At 55.6% G+C, this 14637-nt stretch overlaps 1 protein-coding gene across 1 annotated transcript in view; it reads right to left on the bottom strand.

The window, feature by feature from the left end:
* Positions 1-14637, bottom strand: part of JPH3 (junctophilin 3) — a 49933-nt gene that overhangs the window by 21055 nt on the left and 14241 nt on the right. The window contains exon 2 of the mRNA XM_054640687.2: positions 13004-13781. Coding sequence (XP_054496662.1) covers positions 13004-13781 — 778 coding nt within the window. The remainder of the gene's footprint in view (positions 1-13003; positions 13782-14637) is intronic.

Raw genomic sequence — 14637 nt, 5'->3', positions numbered from 1 at the left:
GGAGGACATGGGACACACTGGATTCCTTGGAGCAGAGGGACACACTGGATTCCCTGGAGGACATGGGACACACTGGATTCTCTGGAGCAGAGGGACACACTGGATTCCTTGGAGCAGAGGGACACACTGGATTCCTTGGAGGACATGGGACACACTGGATTCCCTGGAGCAGAGGGACACACTGGATTCCCCAGAGCACTGCTGATTAATTGTTTGTAAAGCTCCCTGAGACGCTGGCAGGAGTGAAAAGCAGAATTATGGAGATCCATACGTTGCATAATAAAATCCATAAGTATTCCCAAATAAATGCCAGTAATCCAGTTAGTGCTCGCATGACTTTGTCACATCCTAAATTTACCAGCTGTCTCCTTTCTCCACGCCTGCTGCTCGTGGCGTGTGCTAAATCTTAATTCCCACTTAATTGCCTGGAGTTTATTTCCCTGGAAAAGTGGGGTTTTTTCCTCCCTGACACATGGACAGGGCCTGATCTCATCGCTCTGCTCCTCCTTCCCTAAGTGCTGCCATCAATTTTTTCCGGGATGGAGACGCCAAACTGGAGACCACGGTGAAAATAAGGCTGGGGCTTTCCCCATAAAACAGAATTATGGGATGGTTTGGGTTGGAAGAGACCTTAAAGATCATCCTGTTCCTGTGGGCTCATGAGGGGATGGAGGGAAGAGTGATGCAAGAGGAGCTGTTTAATTCCTCCCACCCCTGAGCATCCCCAGCCTCCTCCTCCAGCTGGGATGAATCCAGGAGCCTGGGATAGGGGAAGGTGTCCCTGCCCGTGGCAGGGGGGAATGGGATGGGCTTTAAACTCCTTCCAAGCAAAGCATTCCATGCTTCCAGGATTTTACTGTGCTTCACCATCCAAGCTGAGCTGGGGGAAGGTGTTCAGGCCAAGACTGGGATTGGGAAGAGCCAGAGGGGGGAAGACCAGGATGGTTTGTGGCTTTTGAGCCCCCGTTTTGGGTCTGAGGGCAGAGAGTCCCTGCTGGGGCTGGCCTGGAATATTTTATTTATTAATTTTTTGCCAAGCTGACTCACTCTTCTCGGAGGATGAGCGGGCAAGTGGTCAAACTGGCAAGGGGAGCTGGCAGGAGGCAGGGAAAAATCCCAACCAACCAGATTCCCAAAAATCTTTGCAGATCTCCTGTGATTTGGCCAGAGCTGAGAGGGGAAGGGATAATACCTGGGCCTGCTTCCTAATGCCAAGTTTAGCAGCTCCAGCTAATCTATAAGAAGCTGGAATCAACTGATTTGCAAGGAAGAACTTGGCTTTTTAGGAATTCCAGCAGTGACTCTGGGCTGGCTTGGAGTGAGCAAAGAGTGGATCCAAGGGTTCTGCTGCAAAGCCACTGCTGGGGGCTGGTTTAGCCAAAAAGGGGTGAACTCCCAGCAAAACCCTCAGGGATTCAGGAAGAAAGGAAGCAAAATTCAAACCAGGTGAGGCTTGAGAGGTTTTTTGGTTCCAGGAATGCTTTGGCAGGAGAGCAAGTGGGACAAAGTGCTTTAAAATTAGGCTGGAAATTAGAGCGAGTTTGCAGAAGCCCAGAAAGGTTTCAGAGCTGGGAATGTGACACCTGGAATTGCCAGGATGGCACCTGGAGCCACGAGAAACCTGGATCACTGGTTATTCCTTCTCCATTCACTGTTTGAATCCATCCAGGGGAGGGATTTGCCCCCTTAATTCCTATTTTTCCAGTGTTTTTGTACAGAAAATACATTCCAATAAAAACCAGGCAGCAGACACTGAGCAAACTCATGCTTGGGGTCTGTGCTGAACACAGAGAGAAATCCACATTATTGGGAATGTTAAAAAGCATCCTATGGGGAAGATTTCTGGGAAAGAAGGTCTGTTTCCCAAAATCCATATGGCAGCTCTGGCTGCTCTTTTCCAAGCAAACTTCTCGTTTCCCTGACCCCAAAGCCTGGCTGAGGGAAGGATGAAATTCCTGCTTTATTGCTGGGATCCTGTGCAGGGATGGAGATGCTCAGCCCTCCTCCACCCCACGCCCAGAGCTCTCCCATTATCCCCACTCCAACACCACCAGGCTGCAACAAGTCCCAAACCCTTTCTGCCCCATGAAAGGACCCCGTGGTCCCTATTTTCGTGGAAAACCTGGAAATTGGCACATTTCCCACAGGCTTCTCTGGGAGTGGTGAGGATGGAGTTAAGCTGGCAGTGAGCTCATCCCTAATGAACAGCCTCGAGTTTTCCTGAGGGGCCAGGTTGGCTCCATCTGATGCACTTTTTCTCCAGGTCAATACTTCATCAGGCAGCTTTGGGGCTGGTTTTTTTTCCTCTTTAAATGCATCTTTATCTTCCTATAGGAGGGAATGTTTTCTCTGCCTCCATTACGGAGCTTCATGTATTTTTCAAAGGGCAAAATTCAATTAAAACACACGCCAGCTGCAAGGAAATACTTCAGGAAAAATTCAGAGAGAGCATTTTCAGGGCGTGTGAGACTCTCTCATCCAAACCCCGGGGTCAGGAAAGCCTTGGGATGCACCTTGTCCTGGGGAGGGATGGCTGGATGAAGGAGAAAAAAGAGATTTTCTGGAAAACCCAGGCTGGCGTGAGGCTGGGAAGGGATGGCTGGATGAGGTGAGGAAAAGGAGATTTTCAGTGCAGCTTCCCCAGCGGGAATCCCTCGGCTGTGCGGGCTCCACGGGGATTGTTTTCCAGTCCCTGTGGCACAGCAGGATCCAGCCCTGGCTGCATCCAGCGAGGAACACAAAGCACCGGTCCCCGGGGGATGGATGCCAGCCCCGAGCCCTGGGGACGCTGGTGCGGCTCTGCCGAGGGTTTGGGACCGCTCGGGAATGGGGCAGGACAGGCGATCCCAGCTCCCAAACCCTGCGCTCGATGGCTGCAACAACGCCGGGAGGCTCTGCCTGCTCCGGGCAGCCAGGAGGGGAGGCTTGGCTGGGCTTCGTGCTCTCCTAGATGGGACAAATTGGGACTGAATTATTAATAACCACTGCAGACTGTCTGGTTTCCACCTCTGCGGGAGCCTCTCTGATTTAGGGCACAGCTGCAGTGCCCATCCTGCCTCCCTTTCCCATGCCAGGGGCTCCTCCGGGCACCGCATCCCGCATCCATGCCCCGGAGGGCCGGGATGAGCGCAGCCCGGAGCCAGGCTCTGTCTAGACACGGCCCCGAGGGAACGGGGAGATGGCAGCAATTAACAACCTGTTTGTTATTTTCCCTATCTGGCGTTTATTACCCCGATCCAAACCCGCTCCTCATTCCAGCTTGGCTCTTCCCACAGCTCTCGCGGCTTCCCTGTTATTGCAGCAGGCTCTCCGGGAGCGATTTGTGCAGGCAGCGGCACCGCGCTGGTCCTCAGGGGGTGCAATATTAGACACACCAATTAGCTGGCTCTGGAGAAATTCCCATTTACCTGCTCGGCGCAGGCGTTTTTCCCAGCCTGCTCCCTCCGTCTGCTTTCCCCTCTGTTTCCCCCTCTCCCCCCCCCCCCTCCCCGACCATGGCTGGAATTCTTAATTAAGGGGAAAAAAGCTGCTTAATGTGACCTCTGACATGACGTAATGCAGCCCTGAACGTCTGCTCGGGCTCTTTGCAGCCAGACACGGAGCAGGTGCTGTGCATAGCAAAGAGAGAGGCAGCCTTGGCAGCTCCAGATGGAGATTTTGGGATGGGAGCGTGGATGGATCACCCCTGGGCTCTGAGGAGGGGCAGGAAAGCTCCCAGCAGTGGCAGGGAAGGTTGGGAGAGGCTGGGATGGATGGAATGGTGATGGCACACTCTGAAAAAATGGCTCTGGAAGTCACCTCTCAAGAGAATTAAGGAAAAATAAACACTCAAACCCTTTAATCCTGGGGAAAATAAAATCCCCTCAATGTGTTTGTTGCTGCCCAAGAAAGCAAATTAGAGAGAAGCACGGAAAATGTTGTGGTCAAGAGGCCAAATCCAAGTTTCCCTGTAGTTTTACAGCAGGAAATGTCACTTTAGAGGGGGGAAATCATTCCCAAGACTGCTGGGAGAGCTCGTGGACAGCTGGGACATGGAATGCTCCAGGTCTCCCAAATTCAGGACAGGGCTGGAGCCAGGTCCTGTTTAGGTCACTGCTCCAGGCACCTGAGCCAGAGCCTTCCCCACCTTCATATTTTTGGAGTTACAAATGGGGAGTGAATTCACCGAGGGATATTTTGCCATTTTACACTGAAATTTCATTTTTTTAATCCAAGTAAGGGGAAAAAAAGTATCCCAAGCTATGTCCTGGTGTCCTGTGCCTTGCCTTGGAGTGGCTAAAAGGAGTTTTGTTGGAGAACTGAATTCACAACATGGAAAGGTGCAAAATCTCAGTGACTGGGGGGACAGGGATGGGCCATGTCTCCAAAATTCAGGGAGAAACAGCTCAAACCACATCCCTGAGCTGGGTCATTCCCAGTGGAGAAAGATGAGAGCATCAAATGCCAGGATTGCCTCCAGCTCACCTTCATCCCACCATCCCAAAAAGGATTTCTTTATTTTAGCTCTGTTTTTGCCAAACAAAAAACGCCAACAAAATCCAAATCCACCGACTTTAAAAGGCTGGGCCAGGTGGAGCTGGTACCCAGAGGCACATCTGGCACCAGGATGCTCCCAGCATCTCCCTGGCCAAGGAACACATGGAATAAGCAGGGCCAGGCAGATTCCTGCATTTCCCTTCCTTTTAACTTTGTGCCCCCAGCAAGGACAGAGCTGATGGGCTTTGCAGGGAGATGATGCCCTGGGTGTTATCTACAGCTGGCCAGAAAATCAACATCTGGAGAGGGAGCCTCATCCCTGGCCATCTGTCACTTGGAGTGGAGCTCTGCAGGAGGCAGGTGAGTGAGAACACCAGGACTGGCCTTGGCAAAGGGTGGCTTTGAGGCCACTGTCCCCCCTGAGGTCTGGCCTCTCTCTGCTTTGCCTTCCTGGGGCACAAATCCCCCAGTCCCCCTCACCTGCCCAGCCCTGGTGGGTTCAGGCAGGAGGGAGAGGGGCTGGAGGTGTCCCCAGGGCTCTGTCACCCCTTTGTGGGGCAAGTGGTGGCCCCAGCCCTGGTGACTGTGGGGAGAAAAAGAAGAAATCCTCCCCATTGCCACAGCAAGGAGCAGCTCCTGCCTGCCTCACTCACACTCCAGAGCCCACCCAGCACCAGCCACTTCCCTCATCCCAGCTGCCTGCAGGGGGCTTTGAGCCCCAAAATCAGCTGCACCCCCCAAAATCTCACTTTTCCTACCCCCATCTAGAGTTGTGACTTTCTTAGTCACAACTCTAAAGGGATAATCAGTCAGATCCATGGGTTAAATCCCCCTGGGATTTTCAGGGGGGAAATTTGCTTAGCGGGGTCTACAGTCAAATCCTTTAATTTCCTGGATTAGGAAGTCAGGACAGCATGTCATTTGTCCTGTGGGGAGGAGGTGACAGAAACCTCATTGCTTGGGGCTTTTCAAATCTGAATAAGAGAGAGGAGAAGCTGGAATAGCCCAGCCCTGTTCCCTGTGCTGCCCCCAGCATCCCAAACTCGGGGGAAGGAAAACCAGTGAGGAAAACCAGCAAGGAAAACCAGCAAGGAAAAGAATAATTTGGCTCAGCTCTGTGTTTTCCTCCTGATATTAATTTTGCCTCTCCCCGGGGAGGAAAGGGTGTGGGGAGGGACAAGGATGGGATGTTGGGGATGTTGCTGAAGGGAAGAGGGTGGGAACACAACCAGGAAACCCAAAATGGGAGCTGGGAGAAGAAAAAAGCACAGAGACCTCTCTCACCAGCTGGGAAAGCAGCACAGAGACCCCAGCCCTTCCCCTGGGTTCTTCTCCACCCTCAAATTTTGGGATGCAGCATCCCTGGGACACGGCAGGGACACGGCTGGGGGGTTTGGAGAGGGAGGGGTGGGCTCGGTCCGGCCGTGGGGCTGGGTGTCCCAGCATCCTCCCCACCCCTGCGAGGGTGAGGATGAGGATGGACAGGACAGCAGCTGCCAGGGGAGGGATCTCTCCTTCCCTGCCCAAAATCCCGGGGAAAAGCAGCGCTGCAGTTTCGTTGAGCAGAAAAGGAAAAACAGCAGAAAGGAAAAGGAAAAACAGCAGAAAGGAAAAGGAAAAACAGCATCAACGAAAAGCAGGGGCTGCTGGGTTTGTGTGGCTGTTTTTGGTGTATTTTGCTTTCCCTGCCCGTCTGATGAAGGGCTGCTCCACCCAAAGCAACAGCGAGAGGCTCCCTCACTTTGTGCCGGGCAGGCGGGAGGTTCCTGGGGGATCTCCGGAGGCTGGAATGGTCCCGCTCCCCTCCGGGAAGGGCTGGATTAAATGAATTCGGATGATCCGCACTGCGATGGGCTGCGGTGCGATGCCAGGGAGGAGGAGGAGGAGGAGGAGGAAGAGGAGCCGGCAGCTTCTCCTTTCCCCGCGCTGCCCCCGGCTCTGCCCGGCGCTCCGGGGCAGCCCCTTCCCTCCCATGGCAGCGCTGCCTGCCAGCCCTGAGTCACCTCCCGTCCTCCCCTGCCAGCCCGTGCCACCCTCCCTGTCCCCTCCATCTGCTGTCCCCGCACAGGTGACCGCTGCTGGCACCGCTCCCCATCCCGGCTCTGCCCTCCTGCATCCCAAACCCCCTCTCCTGCTCCGTTCTCTGGCTGAGCCGCTCCTCCTGCACCCCAAATGCCCCTCCTGCATCCCAAATACCCCTCCTGCATCCCAAATCCCCTCTCCTGCATCCCAAACCCCCTCTCCTGCTCCATTCTCTGGCTGAGCCGCTCCTCCTGCATCTCAAGTCCCCTTTCCTGCTCCGTTCTCTGGCTAAACCGTCCCTCCTGCATCCCAAATCCCCCTCCTGCACCCCAAACCCCCTCTCCTGCTCCGTTCTCTGGCTGAGCCGTGCCTCCAGCTGTGCTCGGCTGTGGGGCTGTCACAGAGCACCGCGTTTGGGAGGTCTCTGCTGACGGGGACAGGGACAGAGCCACACGAGGACAGTGAGAATCCGACGGGCTGGAATGTCTGTGCCAGCCCAGCAAAGCTGGGAATGGTTTTGGGAATGTTTGTCACACACCCGGGCCGTGGATTTGGGATGTTCTGGCTCATGTTCAGCTCGCTGGAGAGGGAAGGGGTGGGAATGGCCAAGCTGGGGTCAGAGGTGTGGGTGAGGGATGGGAGGGCAATGAAAACCAAAACCCCACTGAGCTGCTCTGCCAGGAGTACAAATGACCCTGCTGAGGTTTTCCCAGCTGGATTTCCTCGCAAATCCTCATCCCTACCAAAGGGATTCATTGTCCAGCCTGGCCCTGCCCTGGAGCTGCACCCCGGGGTGGGGTGGCTGTTGGGGACACACCGAGCTGGCCCTGCACAAACCCGGAGGCTGCTCCTGACTTTTGACACGGCCACAAAAGGGCTTAAGGCTGCAAATCCCGTCTGAGCAGGAAGTTATTAAATTGGCATGGCCGGAGCACGTCCACAGTCACGGTGCTCACATCGCATCGCATCCCGCAGGAGCCGCCCGAGGGCAGGGACGGAGGGAGGGAGGGATAAACGGGACACTCCGGGATGGCAGAGCCCGGGCTGGAGGTGGGAATGCGCCTTCCGGGAGCCACAGGTGTCCTTGTCATCCCTGCTCGGGGGACACACCCCCAGCAGCAGCGATCCCAATGGCATCCCCTGAGCCCTGGCAGGAGCGGGAGGGAGGAGGCAGGGAAGTGGCAGGGAAGGAGGGAAAGCTCAGCTCCAGCAGCAGCAGCAGAGCCCGGTGGAGGCTGCCAGCCCAGGCTCTGCTCCTCTTGGGTTGCACAGGGGAGGTTTGGGGCAGAGAGGGCTGGGGGAACAAGGAGAAGGTGCTGAGAGCAGAATCACCTCCTGCCCCAGCTGCTGCCAGCCTTGGAGCCACCTCCATCCACCCTCTGAGGGGTCCCTCCCTGACCCTTGGTATCCCTCAAGGAAAGGATGGAGCAGAGACCAGGAAGGGATGGAGGGAGTGCACTCACCCCACATGAGGCCTGGGGAATCCTGGCAATGCCCTCAGTGACCCCATCAGGGCCCAGCTCATGGGCTGAGGTGACTCCTGCAAATCCCCAGCTCCAGCTGCTGGCAGGGCCTCAGAAGGGAGCAGCAGCGCTTCTCCAAAGGGCCATGAGCAGAGGAATCCTCAGTGGACTCAAAATTTCCCAGAGAGGAGCTGGTGAGAGTCCCTGCCCCACCTGGGCATCAGCTCAGCCCATCCCTGCAGCCAGCTCAGCTCTGCCCCATCCTGGCTTTGTGTGTCCCTGCTGTCCTGGCCCAAGGAAGGGGACACAAAACCCTTTTGGGGCCCTTAACCCCCACCCCTCCTCTTCCTCCTCCTCCTCCTTGTCCCTCTCCGTCCTCAGCAGGAGCCCCTGGGGCAGCACGAGGCAGGATTGAGGTCAGCACCCCCAGGCACCCAAAGAGCAGCAGCAGCAGCCCGAAATCAAAGGCAGCCCAGACAATGGCAGAGCTGCGGGCTCAGGCCCGGCACAGCATTAAGCAGCAGCATCACCGGGGCCGGGAGAGCTGGCGGGGACATTACCGGGGCTGGGGAGAGCCAGTGGGGACATTACCAGGGCTGGGACAGCCGGTGGGGACATTACCGGGGGTGGGGACAGCCGGTGGGGACATTACCGGGGCTGGGGACAGGCGGTGAGGACATTACCGGGGCTGGGGAGAGCCAGTGGGGACATTACCGGGGCTGGGGACAGCTGGTGAGGACATTACCGGGGCCGGGAGAGCCGGTGGGGACATTACAGGGGCTGGGGACAGGCGGTGGGGACATTACCGGGGCTGGGGAGAGCCAGTGGGGACATTACCGGGGCTGGGACAGCCGGTGGGGACATTACCGGGGCCGGGAGAGCTGGTGGGGACATCACCGGGGCTGGGGACAGCCGGTGGGGACATTACAGGGGCTGGGGAGAGCCAGTGGGGACATTACCGGGGTCGGGAGAGCCGGTGGGGACATTACCGGGGCTGGGGAGGGCCGGTGGGGACATTACCGGGGCTGGGGACAGCCAGTGGGGACATTACCGGGGTCGGGAGAGCCGGTGGGGACATTACCGGGGCTGGGACAGCCGGTGGGGACATTACCGGGGCTGGGGAGAGCCGGTGGGGACATTACCGGGGCTGGGGACATTACCGGGGCTGGGGACAGCCAGTGGGGACATTACTGAACACAAATACACTTTCACATGCATTATTTTACAGACTCCTGTGACTCTCAGAGCAGGGCTGCAGCAGCTCTGCTTTTCTCTGGGTTTGCCTGAGCTGTGTTTTCATTTTTCTCATTTTTCTCACAAAAATGCCTGTTTGGCTCTAAGAACCTCCTGCACTTTGCTGCTCGACCTCAGCCCTGGCTGCAGCATCCTCAGGGAGCGTCCAGGCTGAGTCCAAGCATCCCCCTTCTCCCCTCCTCACTGCCAGGTTGTCTTTATTTCCTTCCTTTTCCTATTTCCCTCCAGTTTCCCTGGCTGGAGTTGAGTGACACTGTGCTAATTTGTGGCCCAGCTCCTCCTGAGACTCTGGAGCTTTAATTATATTTTTCTCCTGGCTGGTGCAAGGCTGGGCTATAATTATGCCAGGGAGAGCATTACTTAGGAGTGACCTGGGAGCAGCATTCCCTCTGGGAGCCAGGGCACTGGCTGCTCCCAGGAATTCTCATTTAAGGTGCTGGGCAGCAGATCCCCCACGCTGGAGAGGAGTGAAGTGTTTGCCACGTGCCTCCCATTCCTGGGACTCATCCAGGGATGGTTCCTCCTCCATAACCAGCCCAACCACTAATTACAAACCCCTGAAATGGGGTTACACTAGTTACAATCCCCTGAACTGTGGAAGCAGGATAGATGAAGGGTCTCTTTGAGCTGCCATCACCCATCCTGGAGAGCTGGAGTCAGCCCTGATCTCCCCTGACGTTCCCTGTGCACCCATCCCTCCCAGCAGGTGGCTGTGCCAAAAACCAGGGGCTGGGCTCAGCTCCCTGGCCCACCTTTGTTACCTGGATATTTTATTTTAGTGGATGATGACGCACCAGAGCCTACAGATAATTTGCCTGAGGTGTCAATTAGCACTAATGAGATGGGGCCCGGGGTGTCCAGTGCATCCCTCATCCTTCCAGGGTGGCAGCAGAAAGAGTGCAGGCTCTTGGCTGATTGGAGAGGGAATGAAGATCTCCCAGAGCACTCAGAGAACACCCTGAACATTCCTTTTAAACAGGCTGGGGAAGAGCTCCCTCCTTGTCCCCCTCTGAAAGCTGTCATGGAATCATGGAAAGATTTGGGTTAGAAGGGACCTTAGAGTTCATCCAGTGCCACCCCTGCCATGGGCAGGGACACTTCCCTGTCCTGGGCTGCTCCAAACTTTCTCCAGCTGCTACCAACAGCAGTTCCTCACCCTCATCCACATCCCTTCCTCCCTGCTCACTTCACCTGAACAATTCCAGAGAATCAGAGGGAACTTTGTGCTCTCCCATTTAAATTACAGCAAAGAACATTTAGGAGAATCTCCTCTCAAGCCTAAAAGAAATCCCCTAAAGGTGCAGATATCACGGTGCTCTGCTCACACTCCACCAACTTTAGGAAAGCAATTTACTTGTCTCCAGCACACTGTTTTTAGCCTACTTTCCTCAGGAAATGGGGCTCACTCCTGTGATTGTGCTGTTTATATATCTATATGCCATCACTCCCACACTAATAACTTTTGAACGTGTTGGCCAATTCCAACCAAATCTGACAGAGCGGCAGAGTTTTCAAAAATACTGAATTCTTACAAATTTAATGAAAGCCGTGGGTGGGCACATATTTTATTTTTTTTTTTCCCCCACCAAGGGAAAGGCTGCAGAGTGAACTTAGACAGAAAAGAATACACACACACAGCCACACCAGGTGCTGGGAAATTGGAGTTTCTGTTGGCATTAGAGGGGGGATATTCCACCCCTGAGCCCCAAAACCTCGGGAATGAACCCCAGGATTCTCCCCCAGCTCTGCTTTGTGGCATTTGGACGATGCAGTTTGGTGTGGGCACTGCAGGGGAGGCTTCCTTCATTAGGAAGCTTTAAAATTAAATCGGACTAAGATTAATAAGAAAGCTTTTCCAGCTGGATCTCAGTCTGTAAAACCTTGCTCTGCTCTGGTTCTGCAGGCTCAGGGACTCTGCCAAAAGCCTCAGGAGGGGGGAGAGCTCGAGCTGAGGGATTGGAGGTTTCAGACAAAGCGGTTTAAGGTAAAAGAGCAGAGATTTACATGGGATATTGGGAAGGAATCCTTCCCTGGACCCACCTAATCCCATCCATCTCCACTCTCCATCCTCCACCCTCCACTCCCCAGCCTCCCTGGGAGGGCAGGGAGCTGCTCACAACTGGCATTCCTGACTCGATTTTTTCCCCTTCTCCCCCATAATTAGAGGTGGAATATTACATGTCAAGAGCTCATTAAGCATCTCTTCCAATCCCACTCTCATGATGGTCCAAGATCATCACCACTGGGGGATTGAGGATGCTCAGGTTCTCAGACCCAGCATCCCATGGCTCACTGGAGCTCCACATTTCCAGCATCCATCCCCCAGCTCACTGGAGCTCCACATTTCCAGCATCCATCCCCCAGCACATTGGAGTTCCACATTTCCAGCATCCATCCCCCAGCACATTGGAGCTCCACATTTCCAGCATCCATCCCCCAGCACACTGGAGCTCCACATTTCCAGCATCCATCCCCCAGCACACTGGAGCTCCACATTTCCAGGATTGCAGCCTTTCGAGGCATTGCCATCCATCCCCAGACCACAGGGGAAGATCTGGCCTTCCCACTGCTCTGCAGTCTGCTTCCTACCTGCCATTCTAGCGGGATTTTCCATTTTTTTTCCCCAACCATCAGCTCGAAAACATCATCAAGCCCAAATGTGCTCCCAAAGCAGGCCCGGGAGGCTCATTCATATTGCAGATAAGCCCTTGGCAGACGTGCTGATAAAGATTTCAAGTGTGACTCTGCATACAAATATTCCAGGCCCAACAATTAATCCAGCACAGGAGGCTGAGGAGGTACCTGGGTTTTTCCCCTAACCCGAGCCCTTTTTTCCCAGCCTGGCTGCTAAATATAGCTCTTGTTCAGGAAACAGAAAGGAATGACATGCTCTAATAAACCACCCCAAAATGTGATACAAAGAGCCCTGAATTCTCCAGAGGAGCTTTTCCTCCTCGCCTCACTACTGGTCTGGGAGCTCCCTGCAAGGCACAGAGCTCCAGGTGCCTTTTGGGAGCCAGCTACAGGGTGCTTGAGCTGGCCCTGCTTTGAGCTGGGACCTTCTTTCAGTTTAAATTAGACATGGCTCATTTTCCCCTTCCCTCCTGCTGGTTTTCAGCAGATCCCAGCTCTGGATCTCTGAGCAGTTCCACGAGGGCTGCCCAGGGAGAAGGGGCATTGTAGGGCACCCAGATCTGCTGTTTTCCAGCAGAGCCTCCCCAGGCCTGAAGCCACATATTTGACTGGTTTGCCACTCAAAAACCCTTTTGAGAATGGAAATAGCTGGGAAACCTCCCAGCACAGGCCAGCCCTGGGATGGTTCCTCTTGGCTGCGAGTCAGGCAAAGGAATTGGGCAAACTCAGGAGCTCTTCTGCTTATCCAAGAGGAGTGGGAAAAATGGGATTAATAACCCAGCACCCTCTAAGTGACAGCACTCAGCCTGTGACAGCCACCAAGGTGCCACCCACCCTGCTCAGGTTGCCCTGCTCTGGTGACCCTGCATGGCCTCTCTGCCTCAGCTGGGGAGGTTGTGCATCCCCAGCCCACTGGGAATTACCAGAGGGACAACTGGGCTTGGATCCACCCTGTTTTGAACAGCACTCCAAGGCTTGGGTAACCTCAAGGCTGCCGTGAGATCCACGTAACACCAACCTCCAGATTCCCACCACGAGCAAAAAACTCTCTACAAAAAACTCTCTACTACAACAAAACCTCTCACCCATTGATCCTCAGTCCCCAGGGCGGGATCCCAGCTCAGACACACCGGGATGGGCAGGAGCCCCCTTACCTGGACGCCGCAATCTCCGCTTTCTGCTTGGCGATGGTGGCCGCCCTCTCGGCCGCCTCCACGGCCCGATCCACCTTCTCCCGGATCTTGCTGGCGCGCAGCGGGATCAGGTTCTTCCTCTTGCCGCTGACCAGGATGTTCTGCTTGTACTTGCCCTCCTCCTTGGTGCCGTCGGGGAAGGTCATGCAGCCGTAGCCGTGGCGCTTGTTGTTGGCCCACTCGCCCTCGTACTTGAGCCCGTCCGAGCGCTGGCTCACGCCCGAGCCCGAGCGCTTGTCGTTCTTCCACTCGCCCACGTAGATCTCGGTGGTGGTGGCGTCGATGTCGTCCTCGATGACCGAGAGCTCGGCCTCGCCCTCGCCCAGGCTGATGGTGGAGTTGATGTCGCTGGCGGTGGAGCTGACCGTGCTCATGCCGGCCTCGCTGCGGAACGAGCTCTGCTTGCTCCGCTGGCTGGCCAAGGAGCTCTTGGACTCGGACTTGCGGAGCTTGAGCCCGCTCAGCAGCGAGCGCCGGAAGATTCCCTTCTTCTTGCTCTTGAGGATCTCGGCGTCGCTGTGCGCCATGAGGACGAAGCCGCCGCGGGACACGGCGGGGCTGCCGGCCACGGCGGGCGAGGCGTCGGGGTGCAGCGCCGTGCCGTTGGTGTGCTCGCTGCGCAGGGAGTTGATGGACGTCCTCAGGGGTGACCTGATGACCGCAGCCATGCCATAGGGAACGCTCTGCCGGACGCCGTAACCCTGGCGCATCCCCCCGACCCACTGGCCCTGGTATGTCCCTGCGGAGAGGAGACAAAAGGAAAAAGGAAGGGGGAGGTCGTGGCATCAAACTTCTCTGGGAGACCTTTGAAGTTCTGGGATGCCGGTCCCAGCTCCAGGATGGGGATTGCAATGTCAGGTTGTGGAGGGAAAATGGATTGGAGCCACAGAATGACCAGGTTGGAAGAGACCTCAAAGATCATTGAGTCCCACCCAGCCCTGACACCTCAACTAAACCCTGGCACCCAGTGCCACACCCAGGCTTTGTTAAACACCCCCAGGGATGGTGACTCCACCACCTTCCCAGGCAGAACATTCCAAACTGCAGGCTTGCACTCCAGCTGCAGCATGGGGGTGTTAGAAACCAGCCAAGGCATCAAGGAACTGCCCCTTGGATCAATCCCTAACGTGAAGGGGAGGGAGCGGGGCTGTGGAATGGGGAGTTGATGGATGTCCATCAGTATCCAGGAGCACATTATGATCCTGTCCATGCTGCTGGCATCTCACAGGGCATGGATAATGTATAACAATACATTTATTTATACACACAGAGCCTTCATCCGGTGTGCTGAGGAAGGCAGCAGCTCCATAGAAATAAAGGCCTCACGGGGAAAGATCCATTTGGATATTCCCCTTGGAATTGTGCCCCTGTTGGAGCTCCCACATTTGCGTGGGCACTTCCTGGAGTTTCTTAACTGGTTGTTGGTGGCACAAAACACACACAGGGCTCCACCACAGCATTGGGAACAGAGGGACAAGGAGCCCACCCAGCCCAGGGGGCACAGCTGGACCTCAGCACCCTCCCTGTGCACCGAAATGTGGGGTGGGTGGTAATCTGCTCAGGGCTCCTAATCCCATCCCCTCCTGGAGCTCGGA

Source organism: Agelaius phoeniceus, chromosome 12, assembly GCF_051311805.1.
Source record: "Agelaius phoeniceus isolate bAgePho1 chromosome 12, bAgePho1.hap1, whole genome shotgun sequence".
NCBI lineage: Eukaryota > Metazoa > Chordata > Aves > Passeriformes > Icteridae > Agelaius > Agelaius phoeniceus.
This window is presented reverse-complemented; position numbering and strand designations above follow the sequence as displayed.